Source organism: Gopherus flavomarginatus, chromosome 3 (assembly GCF_025201925.1).
Source record: "Gopherus flavomarginatus isolate rGopFla2 chromosome 3, rGopFla2.mat.asm, whole genome shotgun sequence".
NCBI lineage: Eukaryota > Metazoa > Chordata > Testudines > Testudinidae > Gopherus > Gopherus flavomarginatus.
Genome location: NC_066619.1, coordinates 97,459,950 through 97,476,270, shown reverse-complemented (window position 1 = coordinate 97,476,270; position 16,321 = coordinate 97,459,950). Strand labels below are relative to the sequence as shown.

At 39.1% G+C, this 16,321-nt stretch overlaps 1 protein-coding gene across 10 annotated transcripts in view; it reads left to right on the top strand.

Annotated features, from left to right (window-relative positions):
• The window catches only part of TRPM3 (transient receptor potential cation channel subfamily M member 3), a 611,492-nt gene that overhangs the window by 455,964 nt on the left and 139,207 nt on the right, over window positions 1-16,321 (top strand). For all 10 annotated transcript variants that reach the window (XM_050944114.1, XM_050944107.1, XM_050944110.1 and 7 more), the window contains exon 7: window positions 7,507-7,681. In XM_050944114.1, the coding sequence (XP_050800071.1) occupies window positions 7,507-7,681 (175 nt within the window). The remainder of the gene's footprint in view (window positions 1-7,506; window positions 7,682-16,321) is intronic.

Sequence of the window (16,321 nt, the reverse complement as noted above, 5' to 3'; positions counted from 1 at the left end):
TCATGATTTTATAGAGCTCTATAATATTCCCCCCTTAGCTGTCTCTTTTCCAAGTGGAAAAATCCCACTTTTATTAATCTCTCCTCATATGGAAGCCATTCTATACCTCCAATCATTTTTGTTGCCCTTTTCTGAACCTTTTCCATTCCAATATATCTTTTTTTGAGATGGTACAACCACATCCGCATGTAGTATTCATGTGGTCATACCATGGATTTATATAGAGGCAATATGATATTTTCTGTCTTATTATCTATCCCTTTCTTATTGATTCCCAACATTCTGTTCACTTTTTTGATTGCTGGTGCACATTGAGTGGATGTTTTCAGAGAACTATCCACAATGACTCCAAGATCTCTTTCTTGAGTGGTAACAGCTAATTTAAGCCCCCTCATTTTATATGTATAGTTGGGATTATGTTTTCCAAAATGCATTACTTTGTATTTATTAACATTGAATTTCATCTGCCATTTTGTTGCCCAGTCACCCAGTTTTGAGAGATCCTTTTGTAGCTCTTCAGAGTCTGCCTGGGACTTAACTATCTTGAATAGTTTTGTATCACCTGCAAATTTTGCCACCTCACTATTTACCCCTTTTTTCACTAAACATTAAATACCACCTCCTTTCTCCTGCCTTTTGTTGGGTGAATATAAGAATGGCCAATTCAGATCAGATCAATGGTCCATCTGGCCCAGTATCCTGTTATCTGACAGTGGCCAATGTCAGATGCTTCAGAGGGAGCAAAAAGAACAGGGCAATTATTGAGTGATCCACCTCCTGTCATCCAGTCCCAGGTTCTAGCACTCAGAGGTATTAGGGACACCCAGAGCATAGGGTTGCATTAGAGTTGCCAGGCATCCAGTTTTCAGTGCTGACCAGGCCACTAAAAGTCCAGTTGGCTGCAGCAGCTGGCTCCGTGTGGCTCCCGGAAGCAGCTGACATGTTCCTCTGGCTCCTTGGTGCAGATGCTGCCAGAGGGACGCTGCCTGTGGCGCAGGCACTGCCCCAAGAGCTAGCTCTGCAACTCTCATTGGCCATAAACTGTGGCCAATGGGAGCTGCGGGGCAGAACCTGCAGATGGGGGCAACGCGTAGAGACCCCTGGACACCCCTGTGCCTAGGAGTCAGCGGGACATGCTGGCCACTTCCGGGAGCCACATGAGGTAAGCACTGCCCAGAGCCTGCACCCCTCACCCCTTCCTGCACCCCAATCCTTTGCCCCAGCCCTGAGCCTCCTTCCGTACTCCAAGCCTCTCGGCCCCAGCCCAGAGTCCCCTCCTGCACCCTAAACCCCTCATCCCCAACCCCAACCCAGAGCTCACACCCTCAGCCAGAGCCCTTACCCCCTCCCGCACCCCAACCCCCCTGCTGCAGCCCAGGGAAGATGAGTGAGTGAGTGAGATCAAGCAACAGAGGGAGGGAGGATGGAGTGAGCAGGTGGCAGGGCCTTGGAGAAGGGGTGGGGCAGAGGTGGAGCCTCAATGCAGGGCAGGGATATTCAGTTTTTGTAATCAGAAAGTTGGCAACCCTAGGTTGCATCCCTGATCATCTTGGCTAATAGCCATTGATAGAGCTCTCCATGAACTTATCTAATTCTTTTTTGAATCCAGTTATAGTTTTGGCTTTCACAATATCTCCTGGCAACAAATTCTGCAGTTTGACTATATGTTGTGTGACTATATGTTGTACTTCATTATATTTGTTCTAAACCTGCTGCCTATTAATTTCATTGGGTGACATTTGGTTCTTGTGTTATGTGACAGGGTAAATAACACTTTTTCTCCACACCATTCATGATTTTATAGACATTTATTATATCTCCCCTTAGTCATCTCTTTTCCAAGCTTAACAGTCCAAGTCTTTTTTTAATCTCTTTTCATATGGAAGCTGTTCATTTACCCTAATTATTTTTGTTGCTCTTCTCTGTATTTTTTCAGATTCTAATGTATCAATTTTTAAGATGGGGCAACCAGAACTGCATGCAGTATTCAAGGTGTGGGTGTAGAATTGATTTGCCTGTATATAGTTGCATTATTATACTTTCTACCTCTTTGTCAATCCTTTTCCTAATGATTGCTAACATTCTATAAGTTGTTTTTGACTGAATTGGAAGCATAATTAGATCTGCCAATAATCCCTATTGTGATGAACTCAGTGATTGTTCAAAATATTGACTATTTAGGCTAGGTAGATATTGCTAGATGAGAAAGTAACTCTTTAAGAATTCAGAGGCACACAAGAAGAGAAGAATTTGTTGAAATAAGAGCTTGTTGGAAAATGGTGAAAAAAATATTTTGTTGGAATTTTGAATCATCAAAAAAGTTTCAACCAGTTCTATGGGGTGGCTGCAAAGCACCAAAACGAATTTAAAAAAAAATATTTTGCTGAACATTCAAAATGCATTTATCAACTCTATTTGAAACCAAGGGAGGGTAGGAGATTCATGACTTAGGAGATAATTGAAGGAAAAATACTTGGTTCACTGCGGCCAAAATAATTTACGAACACCAAAAAAAAAATACTGATCTTTGGAAGTGAAAGGATCTCTTTACATCAAGATCTGTAGCGCTTCCTCTAAAAGTTCTGTGCCAGTATTGGAGGATCAAGTAATGGGGTGCCTACCCATTTTTTGTAGTTTGAGAATTGTGTTAAATAGTTCAATGTTTCAATAAACCCACAACCAGCTAACACAATGCTGAATACAATGTGTCCCTGCAAAGTCATATTTAAAAAATTCTATTAGTTAACACAACTTGTCAAGATCATGTTCTAATATTTCCCCACTTGCCTAGGTCTTGGAATCTTGACCTTGAAATGCATTGTTCATATGGAAAGAATGACAGCAGTGTAAAGGCTAGCTATCAATCTCTGGTATACAAGATGGTTATGAAATGGTACATTGATCTCTTTAAGAGATTATTGTTCCTAAACAAACTCCCTCCTACACCATGAAGCTTTTCACTATAGCCTCTCTATTTGTTACCAATTCCCAAATATTTAGAGGCTAAAATGAATCCAAGGTTTCCTTGGATTATATAAATCTAATGAAATCAGCCTGTGTCTTGTCTACCTGTACTTGGAAGGAAAATCTCCTTCATGTGGGCAGCTAAGTTATTATGTTAATGAACAAGTGAAATGGACTACAGTATCACAAATAACTAAAGTGCTGTAGGGGGCTTCATGAGGGAAATGAGAATTCACAGCTTTCCACTGATGATAGTCTTTTCTACAGAATTTCTTAGGTTGTAAAATGTTCCAGGAAGGAACTGAATTTCTATATATATGGCAAGTCCCTACCACATTATAGGTGGCACTCTAATGCAATTAATTATTAATAATAAGAAATCAAAAGAGCCAGGTTTCAGAGAAAAGGAGCTCAGAAATCTAATTCACCTCAGTAATCCTCTCTATGCTATTGGATCTGAAGAAATGTGAATCGGGGTTTTTTAGAATAAATTGGTTTTAAAATGTTGCATCCAAGTCTGAGATTCTCCCCAAAAGGATTACATTAATTTTTCCCTTCAGCAAGTTCCAAATGTATTGCTCCCCAGAACTCAAGAAGTCTGTGTCACTTTCCAAACTATTTGCAGTTTATGTAGAATGAAGAAAGCTACCAAGAAAAGTAATTCGTCTGTTTGCTAAAGCAAAAGAAGAATTTACAGAATATCCATAACATAGCCCACAGAAAATGGGCTTGTGTATAAATCTTTTCTTAGATGCAGGACGTTGCACAAAGGAACCTTCAGGGTCAAGTGTGAAAGTTAGATTTTAATCTCTCAGTCATGCATATTTGGTATAGAACAGAATTAAGGTTAACAGGAAAGTCTAAAATGTATGAGAATCTCATCTCTTTAATGCCAAAGGAAAGGAAACAATAAAATATCACCTAAATTACTATTTTAATTAGGAATGAGCTTTTTTTAGCTAAAGTTGTTTAATTGTATTCATGCTGGAAGTGTTTCACAGTCAGGGGAAAATAAACAATGCCATCTGACTAATTGCAGTGAAACTCAGCTTGGACACTTGCAGAAAACTGTTGCATATCAGTCAATAGAGATTTAAAGAAACACATTTGGTGAATAACATTTTGAATAACAAACTCATGAGCCAAAAGGAGATTAAGTTCTTCAGATAAACTATTTGTTGAAAATTATTTGCTCAGCTGTAATAAATAATCATCATCATTCAAAAGGTTAAAATTAGCAGATTGATGGATATCCAGAATATCTCTCCAGAACTAATCAGTTCTTCCAGCAGGGTGAAGGAGGGTGCACAAATCTGTTTGAAGGCTTTGTCTGATAAATTCCTCCTAACCAAATTGTAAACTTTGCTTTCTTTCACATTTGAGACAGTAAGTTTTCCTCTTGTGGGATCCAACCACAGAGTGAAAGCAGTGTTGTTCCAGTGTTACTACATTCTAACTGAATACAGTACAATAAACATTTGATTCAAAAGACTGGCATATGTTTGAGTATTGTTACACAGCCACTATAAGAAATGTCTCCTCATTCACATTATGCACTCCTTAAAATGTTGTCATATTGACCCCATTCAGTGAAAGAGATCAGCTAAATATTCTCCTCATGCATACTCTTCTGTTCAGAATTTATATGTTTCCATTTGTATGCAACTGTCTGAGCCACAAATAAATGTGTTCCTTTGCAGAATACATAGTTGTAGTAACTCTGATTTCTCTGGAATTATCCATCCTTTAAGGTACTACTCAACATTAGTAAATGAGAGGTCTTTAGATATCTACTGTACCATTTCTCCATGACTGGAAGATCATTTTCCAACTGGAGAGTTCTATGCTGCAGAAAAGGAATGTTGGTGCAAGGAGGAATGAGGAAAAGGCAGCTGAGGTGGATCCTTGCTCAAGAATCAAGAAATTCATTTCTTAAGAAAGTAATTGTAGAAGAAGGAATACGTAAAACATCAGCCATATACTGTACTATAAGAAGAAAATAATGTAAATAAGCAGAAGAGAACACTGATCCTTTCAACCTTCAGAAAGCTTGCCATTGCTATAGTAATCAGAAGACTAGAAGTTGAGTCCAAAAATAGTAGCATTAACAACCTTCCTTTTAATTTGGTGAGAGAATTTTAACAATGAGGTCCAGTGATTAAGTAGGGATGCTGTTCAGTGGGAAATATACTGTGCAGTGTCTCTCCTTATTGGTGCTGTTTTGTTGGCAGTCAATTGCTGTAGTACACAAACAATTTTCTTGAATTAGAAAAAACTGGTAAATAATATGCCTGTTGTCATCTAGTGACAATAAAGAATTAGGAACGCTTAGATATCAGCCAGTCTTCTGATGTCAGATGCGTAATATTAAATGTATCAGGGTTCCACCAATTCTTCAGAAAGAAAATATTTCTTATTTTAGCTGATTATATTTAAAATGTGTTTTTATTCTTAATTTTTAAACTAACTTTTAAGTGGTTTAATGGTATGCATGATAAAAATAATTGTATTTTTCCAATCATGGAAAGGCTGTCAAAAATATATTCATTCCTGGCTTAAAGCCATTGAAGTGAATGGATGTACTTTAGGCATAATTTGGTCCATCATACTTGCGTCTTTTTTTTATGCATGGTTCTTAATCATCCTCTGTCATTCAAATCCCTTCTGTAGACTCACTTCTATAGCAATACTTACGAGAAATTAATGAACTAATCATGATTAGGGTAGAGAAGCATTTAGGGATGGTTTATAGTATGCAAAGCAGATATGGAGCTATTTAGCTGTGTGCTAATCATACTGTTAATCACTTTGCTTGTATATTATACCTTTTCACTCACACTTCATCTTTTAGCCTGTTTGTCATTTTGGGCTATATGTGTGTCAAGGGAGGGACTGGATCTTCCTGTATGGCATGCACAGGACCTACTGTGTTTTGAGTGCTACTGTAATATAAACAAAACAGTAATAATAATTTAAAGCAAGTTTTTATTTATAACTATATTATATCTACTTATAGTTACAAAGCACAATAAACATAACATCTCCTTTAAACGATAGTAATAATAAGGCACATGGATTGACAGCAGATTATAGTTTTAGTTAAGTACACTGCAGACTGTCCTCGGAGACAGTAGGACAGCATTTGTGTATGCGGAAATAGATAAAGGTAAATTCAGATCAAGTTTTAGTCTTTCCATTTATGCATATAAAATGGCTGGTGTCCCTGGTCAGAATACATCCCCCATGATGCACCATGGTCTCTATTCTAGGAGGTGGAAGTGGTATATCATGGGATTCCCTGGCCATCATGGGAGTTCCTGGTCTTGGTGCATCATAGGAAAGGTAATCTGGCAAGGGATCCTGACCAGTAGAATAAAATGGGGTCATGAGTCAACTGAACTACAACTCTCCTGATCCCTTGTGGAAGTATTTCCTGATTGAAATATTTCAGTTTGTGGGCATTTGCTTTTTTTGATTAAAAACCTAAATTTTCCACAGAAAGTGAACACTTTTCACACAAAAATCTCCCATTTTTTCATCAAAAAGCAGTTTTGACAGAAAATTTTCAGTCCTCTATTATATACCCCATTTCAGATATCACCAGCCTCCAGTGATTAAGAAGGACAAACAGTACAAGTTGTACAAATAAAGAACCTTTTGTTAATCATATTACAAACAAAACTCTTTTTTCACTCAGGTGAGTCTGGTCAAACCACATCAGTCTCCTGAATGAATACAAGTGTTTCCTCTTTTGCAGAGAGAGCCTATCTATTTGCATTACAGATGTTGAGAATGAGGTCATATTACATCTATATTTGGTTGACTGCTACTGGAGTATTGTTTCCAGTTCTGGTGTCCACACTTCAAGAAGGACATTGAAAAATTGCAGCGGGTTCAAAGAAGAACCATGAGAATGATTAAAGGATTGGAAAGCATGTCTGGTAGTGAGAGACTCAAGTTGCTCAATTTGTTTAGTTTAGCAAAGAGAAGGTTATGGGGTGACTTGATCATAGTCTGTAAGTACCTACATGAGAAACAGAGATTTGGTAAAAGAGGGTTCATCAGTCTAGCAGACAAAGGTATCAGAAGATTCTTTTAGCTAGAAGCTGAAACTAGACAAATTCTGACTAGAAATAAGGTACTTTTTTTTTTTTTTTAAACAGTGAGGGTCATTAACCATTGGAACAACTTGAGGTAGATTCTACATCAGTGGAAATTTTTAAACAAAGAGTGGATGTTTTTGAAAAAGGTCTGTTCTAGTTCAAACTGAAATTAACTCAGGGAAGTCCTATGGCACGTTACACAGCAGGTCAGACTAGATGATCACAGTGGTCCTTCCAGCCTTAAAATCTATGAACCTATGAATCTCTTAACACCATTTCTTGTAAGAGGCCAATATATAGTTAGTATGCAGTAATTTCAGTTTGTTTTTTCTTTCTTTTGTTGTGTTTTTATTTGGTTTGCTGGCTTTGCGGTTTTGTTTGTTTTTGTTTTGGGGGGTTTTTTCTTTTCTTTTTTCCCCTTTTCTTTCTTTTACTCCAGGAATTGGGCAAGGGGTTCCAGTGGTGGCACTTATTGTGGAAGGAGGGCCCAATGTTATCTCTATTGTCTTGGAGTACCTACGAGACACTCCACCTGTTCCTGTTGTGGTATGTGATGGCAGCGGCCGGGCGTCTGACATCCTTGCATTTGGTCACAAATATTCAGAAGAAGGAGGGTGAGTCATTTGCTAGGAAACATTTAATGAAACAAAATAATTCTTAATGTGCATGGCTATTTTTTGGTGCTAATATGGAGGCTGGGAAACTATTAGCAACATAACACAGTACCAAATACTTCCTCAAGTCACAGTTTCTAGCACTGATTAGAGTATTGCTTAAAGATATTAAGATATTCAATGCAAAAGCTGTCTGGCTTCTAGCTGGGGAAAACCAATGCAAGATTGTAGAAACCCTGAAGAATTGTATTGGCAGGTCTACCACTGAGATAAATCCTAGCTATATAGCATGAGCAGTTGCATATAGGCATACACACTATCTTGAAAGTCAGGCATCAGCAACATCTTACCATTGCGGGTCAGGATGTCAAACACGGAACCGGCTCAGTGGGTGCCATGAAATATATGCTCACTGCAGTCAGAGCTTATGCATACTATAAATGGTGGTATGCTATCTACTAGCTCTAGCTTTTGACACAACCCTGCCCTTTGAATAATCATAGTCCCTAATTGTTCACATTGGCCAAGTGTATCTACTTCTTCCTGTACTCTGTACAGGAATTCCATCTGTCCACCTGTATTCATGCACTGCTGCTTTTGCAGTGGTTTTAGTGTCTCTTCCCCTTTTTCTTTTGCTAACTTGAGGCAAGGCAAGACCAGTATTTAGATCATGGTGTAGATATTGTAAGGATGTTTTTGGCTGAATTGGGATCCCAAGTGTGTCTAATAATTATATAAAAAAATGTATGCACTTAATGTGTTCTTTTCCTCTAATGATGACTAACGTATATGAAATCATACTGGCAAAACTAAGTCTGAAGACTTAATAACCAGCAATAAAAACACCCTCTCATTCTAAAACTTATAGGACTAATTCATGGTTTTCCTCTGCAGTTCCCTCATACTGCTTTAAGGTGGTTCAGATCCGGGGTTCTTATTGGGGCTGGTGTGCGTATATGTGTGTTTGTAAAATGCACATCAGTAACAGATTTATAAAATGAGAGCATATGTATAAATAAAACACACTGTAGACTTTAAACAAAAGTAAAATATGCTTTAATAGTAAATATAATTATCAAGAGCTTCTTTTTACATTTAAAAATGTTCTAATGGGGAATAGGGGATCAAAGAATGAGTTACGTTTTTATTAGTCTATTTTCATTACAAATGTTGAACAATTTCTATCATGATCATTTTAATTCAGACTTAATTTGTTGTGGTCATGTCCTAGTACCAGAAAGTGTCCCCTCTGCACCAGTTTAAATAAATAATATTCGTGGGGGGAGCTTGTGTGTGAGTGTTGGGGTAATTCTACCATATGTTTAAAATAATGTGCGTATGCAAGATTTTTAAATTGGCTAGAATTATTTGTTTAATGTGTCTTTTGGTTCTGTTTCATAATGAGGCACCCTAGGAATATAGGTGCTATAGAAAGTAGATCAGGAGGTATTTTCAAAAGCACTCAGAGTTGGCCTATCTCTCCTCCCTCAAAGCCATGTTAAAACTTCCATTGGAGCTCAATGGGAGCAAATTCAATCCAAAGCAGAGCGCTTCTGAAAATCCCACCTCATTATTATTTATGATTCTGATGCCCTTTTTTAAAGGCTAGCTTATGATGCCTTTTTTGAAGGCTGGTGAAATTCCCTGTGCCACATTTAAAAGGTCAAAGAAACATGCGTTAGCAAAGTTCTAGAAATTACATATGGAAAAGACCAATCAGACCATCTCCTCCATCCCTCAGCAAGTGCAGGTTTGTGTGCTAAAGTAAGGACCTGGTCCTGCAAGGTCCCACCATCAGCTCCCTCAAACTATATTTTCAGATGCTTTGGCCAGGGTAGTTTTAAATGTCTCTGGTAATTGGGCTTCCACCACATCCCTTGTGGAACCTATTCCTCAGTTTTAATAGAGCTCATTCTTTGCACATCTAACATTACTTTCCTCTGCTAAATTCTGTCCTATTACTCCATTTTTCTGTCTTAAACAGTTTCCATCTCCCTCCTTGGTATTTATACCCTTCCAATACTCATATATCAAGTCTTCCCACGCACACCCATAGTCTCATTTGTGTTTAAAATAAATAAATAAACCTCTAGAAATTGTTTCTGAATTCAGCCAACAAGCAACAAGAATCTCATTCAGCTACCACAAAGATAAGAACCTAAACAGAAAAAAATGGAATCACATTCATCTGTCATAATCCTTCATTAATAAGGAAAGCAAAGCATGGATGTGATTGGGAAATAATATTAGTTTGCCTGGAGTCATAACAAGCAAGCCATTTTTAGTCTGAGGTTCTCAAGCCTGGTCTTCTCAAATATAGCCATTCCCCTCCTGCCTGTGATTCAATTGCTTGATTTGACCATTTCCTAGGATTTCCTAGGTGACAGCTGCAGTATTAGCATATTTAATAAAACACTTGAGGCTGTTCTAATCACACTAGGTATTACAGGCAAGCATCTGCTTCCAAGTCTAAACTGAAGTTGGGACATACTGTTTTTTAGGAATAATAAGTATAAAACTTCAATATTGTACTCATGAAAACTTTTTTCAAAAGTAAATTATACTTTAAAGTTTCATTCTGTTTGGATTTTATTAACTTTTGTAATTTTGTTCAAATACCATTTAAAATAAGGTACAATAATAATAAGAGAAGACAAAACAACTGCCAGTAAAACACACTTCGGACAGAAATTGCAGTGACTGCAGCTACAAATTTTTCTTTTGGACTGAATCTCTATGAGTAAGTTAAAGCAACTTTGTCCTTCACAATACAAATGTATTTAGAAGGTTCAAGTTACATCCTGAACTCAATTCTCCTCTTTTTTTCTTTTCTCCTTTTACCCAGCCAGAGTGTAGAATCTAAGAAACACTCGAACTCTGGCTGCTTTCTGAAAAGCTGTGTACTTCTGCAAGTCATCGTGTTAGCAATATTTTATGGGCTCGGCACATTAACATTAGTATTATCAAGCTGTTTCTTTCAGTGTTCTAAATGCCTAATCGCTGCAGGCAACAAATGCACTGGTTTTATACACACACAATATATGTGCACACCGGGCAACGCTGTGAAGCGCTCTCATGTTTCTTTGAGGATATGATCACTAAAATTTCTTTTGAGCTGTTTACATGAGTGCAGAACCAGGGCTGAAAGTAAAGGATAAAGCATAGTCCTCTTTGCTTGAGTTTCAATCAGTGTGGCTCCATTCCTTCCTTTCTGAGAGATCCCAGAGAGTAGAATTGTTCAGTTACTTATCTGCATGATGGGCCCTTTTGCATGGGCTTCCTCGGGGTTCCGTCTTGTCTCCCCTCTCTCCTGTCATTCACATTTTCCTGTTCGTTGTTTTTTGATATTAGGAAAACATTTGCTTTAAAATGTCTTTGTCATGATATAATTCCCCAATCTGAACCTTAGAGTCCAAAAGATGGGATACCAGCATGAATTCCTCTAAGCTTAATTACCAACTTAGATCTGATAGGCTGCCACCACCCAAAAATATAGTGTTTTGGGGCACTCTGGTCCCCCCAAAAACCTTCCCTGGGGACCCCAAGACCCAAATTCCTTGAGTCTCACAACAAAGGGGAATAATCAATTTCCCTTCCCCCTCCTTTCTTCCTCCCAGATCTTTCCCGCCCTTGGTACACTAGGAGATCACCGTGATTCAAACTCCTTGAATCACAACACAGAGAAATCAGGTTTTTTCTCTCCCTTCTCTCCCACTCCCAGGCTTTCCCTCCCTGGGCTATCCTGGAGAGATAAGACAGATTCAAGCTCCGTGAATCTAAAACACAGGGGAAATTCACCTTTCCTCCCCCACTCCTCCTTCCCTTCTCCTACCAATTCCCTGGTGAGTACAGACTCAGTTCCTCTGAGCCTTAACAAGGGGGAAAAAAATCAGGTCTTTTAAAAAGAAAAGCTTTGAATAAAAGAAAGAAAAAAGTAAGAAATCTCTGTAAAATTAAGATGGAATATTACAGGGTCTTTCAGCTTATAAACACTAGAAAGAAGTCTCCCCCCAGCACAAATACCAATTAAAATCCGTCCAGCAAAATACACATTTGCAAATACAGAAAACAATCAAAAGACTATAACCGCCTTTTCTACTTAATACTCACTATTCTGAATATATAAGAGACTGTAGCAGAGAGATTGGCAAGAAACCTGGTTACACGTCTGGTCCCTTTCAGGACCCAGAGAGAACAAAGCAAAACCCAAAAACACAAACAAAGGCTTCCCTCTACCGAGATTTGAAAGTATCTTGTTTCCTGATTGGTCCTTTGGTCAGGTGTTTCAGGTTCGCTGTTTGTTAACCCTTTACAGGTAGAAGAGACATTAACCCTTAACTATCTGTTTGACAGTCTTATTTAAGAATTTTAATATACAAATAATATAGCAGGGAGATGCAATCTCTCTCTCTGCAAATGTAAGCATTTTATAGAGAAGATAACCATCCTTGAATGACCACTGACAAGGTCAAAACTGGAGGCTGTCCCTTGTTGTAGGTTTGGAGCTTTGGGATCTGCCTGGAATGTCTTCTAATAAACAGTTGCTCAGTATAAAGAGAGGAAATTTTGCACAATAAAACAGATTCTCAGCTTCTTGTGCATTCTGACATAAGCAAAACTTTGGCTGCTGTGATAGGAGATTGTTTGGCTGCACAGTAAGGTCCCAGACCTGCACTGTGATGAGAGCTGGACCCAATGCACTCCATACTTCATAGAACCAGGCTCTATTTTTATTTTTCACAACTGAATTGGTATATTTTAAGAAGAAGTAGATCAGAGACGATCCTGAAATGCAGCCTTGCAATAAGAAATAACTCTGAAGATAGGTCAATTTTGTGACCTAATTACATTTTTCCTTGCAATAAAAGTAACTGCGCTTTAAAAAGTTGTGGTGATAAAGTGTGTTGTGCTTCTCATTAAGCTGAGTTTAAGAGCACTGTGCATATTGAATCTGCATTTTTTGTGTGTATCTCTTGCAAAATTCCATTTAATTCTGTCATTGGAGATCACTTTGACCTTGATTTTGAAAGTCTTTTAGCAGTGCATGGAAGGAAGAAAAAGGTGATTGTACTACAGCATAAAAAGTTTGTTGTACTGCAGTGTAAGTGTAAAGAGAGGCTACTGCGAGGCATAAGCATGGCTAAGCTCTAGGTATAGTCATCTGCATTAAGCAGTAGCAAGACCCTTTCATTCATGCTTCCTTACTTTCAGGACATGGTAGGAGATGACATATTCTCTAAGGAGACATAGGCTTAAATCCAATCCTACTTATGTTATTGATATCCTTAGCCCTTATACCATATTCCTGCTACTAAGCAGGAGTAACTTGGTGGCTGCAATGTCGTTAATGCAAAATCAGGTTCCTGCATGCTTCCTCTTGTCCTGCTCCTCATATTATCCTTTCCAAATATAGGAACTAAAGCATTTTTGTTTATAGGCACTTGACTTCAATGAGGCTATTCACCTGCTTAAAGTTAAGGACATGCTTAAGTGTTTTGCTGGAATTGGACCCAGGATCGTAAAATCTGTATGAGCCCTGAATTATTGAAGTGGTTAAAATAGCAGTAAAATTCTAGCCTTCCACCAAGTAAATCCACAAAAACTTTTGACTTTGTAATCAAACATATCCTCCCATTCCCATTTCCTGCATGCATGCACACATGCTGACTGAAGCAACTTTAAAGTGTGACTATTTATAGAATCATGCATACTGTGATAATGGTGTGCTGTCTTCAGGCTCTGTTGTTAATTAAATCCTGCAATTAAAAAATGATTCGATTAATGCTCTCTCACTGCTTAAACAAATGTTTCCTTTGGAAGAGGAAATGGTTGTAATAGTTTAATGTAATCTACCAAATCTAAGTTTTATAATAGTGTCTTAACTATTGCTTCAACTCTACACTTAGGGAGGTGAGATCCTCAAGGAATTCAAGTTAATGTAGTGATAATGTGCTTTGTGGCTAGTATTCATAAGGAACAACACACAATATGTATGTGTTCCAACTGAGCTATACACCCTCTACTGGTGGTTATTAGGGTTTTGTATAGTCCCCATCAATGTACACTTTCTTGGCTTTCATCACCTGAGGAACAGTGCTGACTCATGAGTACAGTTTAAAAACCAAGTAAGAAAAATTCACAAAGGCGTCTTCATTGAGAATTTTAATTCTTCTTCTCAATAAGGTGGATCATAATATAGTGATGGCGTGTACTCAGTACAACTGCCATAAGGTTTCGGTATTGTATCTGAAAGGGATTTTGTTAGCTAGTCAGTGCCTGCTGTCATGAAACATCCCAGAGTGCTTCAGAAACAATAAACTGTACATGTAAGAATAACTTCTCTGATGAAATGCAGCCACTTCTGTTGTGGGAAGACAATAGCCAAGCAAACAGTGGTGGGGCTATCATAAACCTAATCCCAGATTTGGACCTTAGCGTCCAAAATATGGGGGTTAGCATGAAAACCTCCAAGCTTAGTTACCAGCTTGGACCTGGTACTTGCTGCCTCCACCCAAAAAATTAGAGTGTTTTGGGGCACTCTGGTCCCCCTGAAAAACCTTCCCTGGGGACCCCAAGACCCAAATCCCTTGAGTCTCACAACAAAGGGAAATAATCCTTTTTCCCTTCCCCCTTCCAGGTGCTCCTGGAGAGATACACAGACACAAGCCCTGTGAATCCAAACAGAGTGACTCCCCCTCTCCGTTCCCAGTCCTGGAAACAAAAGCACTTTCCTCTTCACCCAGAGGGAATGCAAAATCAGGCTAGCAAATCCAACACTCACAGATCTCCCCCTGAATTCTTCCTCCCACCAATTCCCTGGTGAGTACAGACTCAATTTCCCTGAAATTTCCCAGAAAAGAAAACTCCAACAGGTCTTAAAAGAAAGCTTTATATAAAAAAGAGAGAAAAAATACATACAAATGGTCTCTCTGTATTAAGGTGACAAAATACAGGGTCAATTGCTTAAAAGAATATTGAATAAACAGCCTTATTCAAAAAGAATACAAATCAAAGCACTCCAGCACTTATATTTATGCAAATACCAAAGAAAAGAAACCATATAACTTACTATCTGATCTCTTTGTCCTTACACTTAGAAACAGAAGATTAGAAAGCAGAACTACTTCTCCAAAGCTCAGAGAAAGCAGGCAGACAGAAAACAAAGACTCAGACACAAACTTCCCTCCACCCAGAGTTGAAAAAATCCGGTTTCCTGATTGGTCCTCTGGTAAGGTGCTTCAGGTGAAAGAGACATTAACCCTTAGCTATCTGTTTATGACACGCCCCCCAAATTGCAGACAGTGGGGAAGCTCACTGGCGGCGATTTTCTTCTAGAACTTGAAAATAAACAGATTAATACAACACATGCACCTTTACATATACCACTAAGTATATAACTAACAGACTTCTACATTTTAAGAACACTTTTTAACTACTGAATTTTGGGAAACTTTTATGGGAGAGAGCATCAGCAACTTTGTTAGAAGCTCCTGTGATGTGTTGAATTTTAAAATCAAAATTTTGGAGAGCTAAACTTCAATGAAGAAGTTTTTTGTTGTTCCCCTTGGCAGTATGAAGCCACTTTAGTGCAGCATGGTTAGTTTGTAGTTGGAACCGCCGTCCCCAAACATATGGGCGTAGCTTTTCCAGGGCGTACACAATGGCATAGCATTTTTTTTTAGTGACTGACCAGTGACTTTCCCTCTCAGACAGTTTCTTGCTGAGAAACACGACAGGATGGAAGTTGTGATTTGTTGCTTCCTGCATGAGCACTGCTCCTATATACCACGCTTAGATGCATCTGTGGTTACTAGGAATGGTTTGTCAAAATCCGGAGCCCTGAGCACAGGGTCAGACATGAGCGTTGCCTTAAGTTGGGTAAAGGCCTTTTGACACTCATCAGTTCACTTAACGGCATTTGGCTGGGTCTTTTTGGTTAGGTCGGTCAATGGGGCAGCGAGTTGGCTGTAGTGTGGTACAAATCGCCTGTAGTATCCGGCGAAGCCTAAGAAGGATTGGACCTGCTTCTTGGACCGTGGGACAGGCCACTTTTGGATAGCATCCACCTTGGCCTGTAGGGGGTTTATGGTTCCTCGACCCACCTGGTGCCCCAGGTAAGTCACTCTGTTTTGGCCTATTTGACACTTTTTGGCCTTAACAGTTAGTCCGGCCTGTCTGATGCGCTCAAAGACCTTTTCCAGGTGTAGTAGGTGTTCGGGCCAGGAGTCTGAAAAAATGGCCACATCATCGAGGTAGGCAACTGCAAATTCTCCCAGTCCTGCTAGTAGACCATTTACCAGCCTCTGGAAGGTGGCGGGTGCATTTCGAAGGCCAAAAGGAAGGACATTGAATTCATACACCCCCGCATGGGTGACGAATGCTGACCTCTCCTTGGCAGGTTCATTTAGCGGTACTTGCCAGTACCCCGTGGTTAAGTCTATTGTAGAGATGAACTGGGCACGTCCCAACTTCTCCAATAGCTCATCGGTGCGTGGCATTGGATAGTTGTCCGGACGAGTTACCGCATTTAGCTTACGGTAGTCCACGCAAAAGCGTATTTCCCCATCTGGTTTGGGTACCAGAACCACTGGAGATGCCCATGCACTGGTAGATGAGCGGATTATACCCATCTGTAGCATG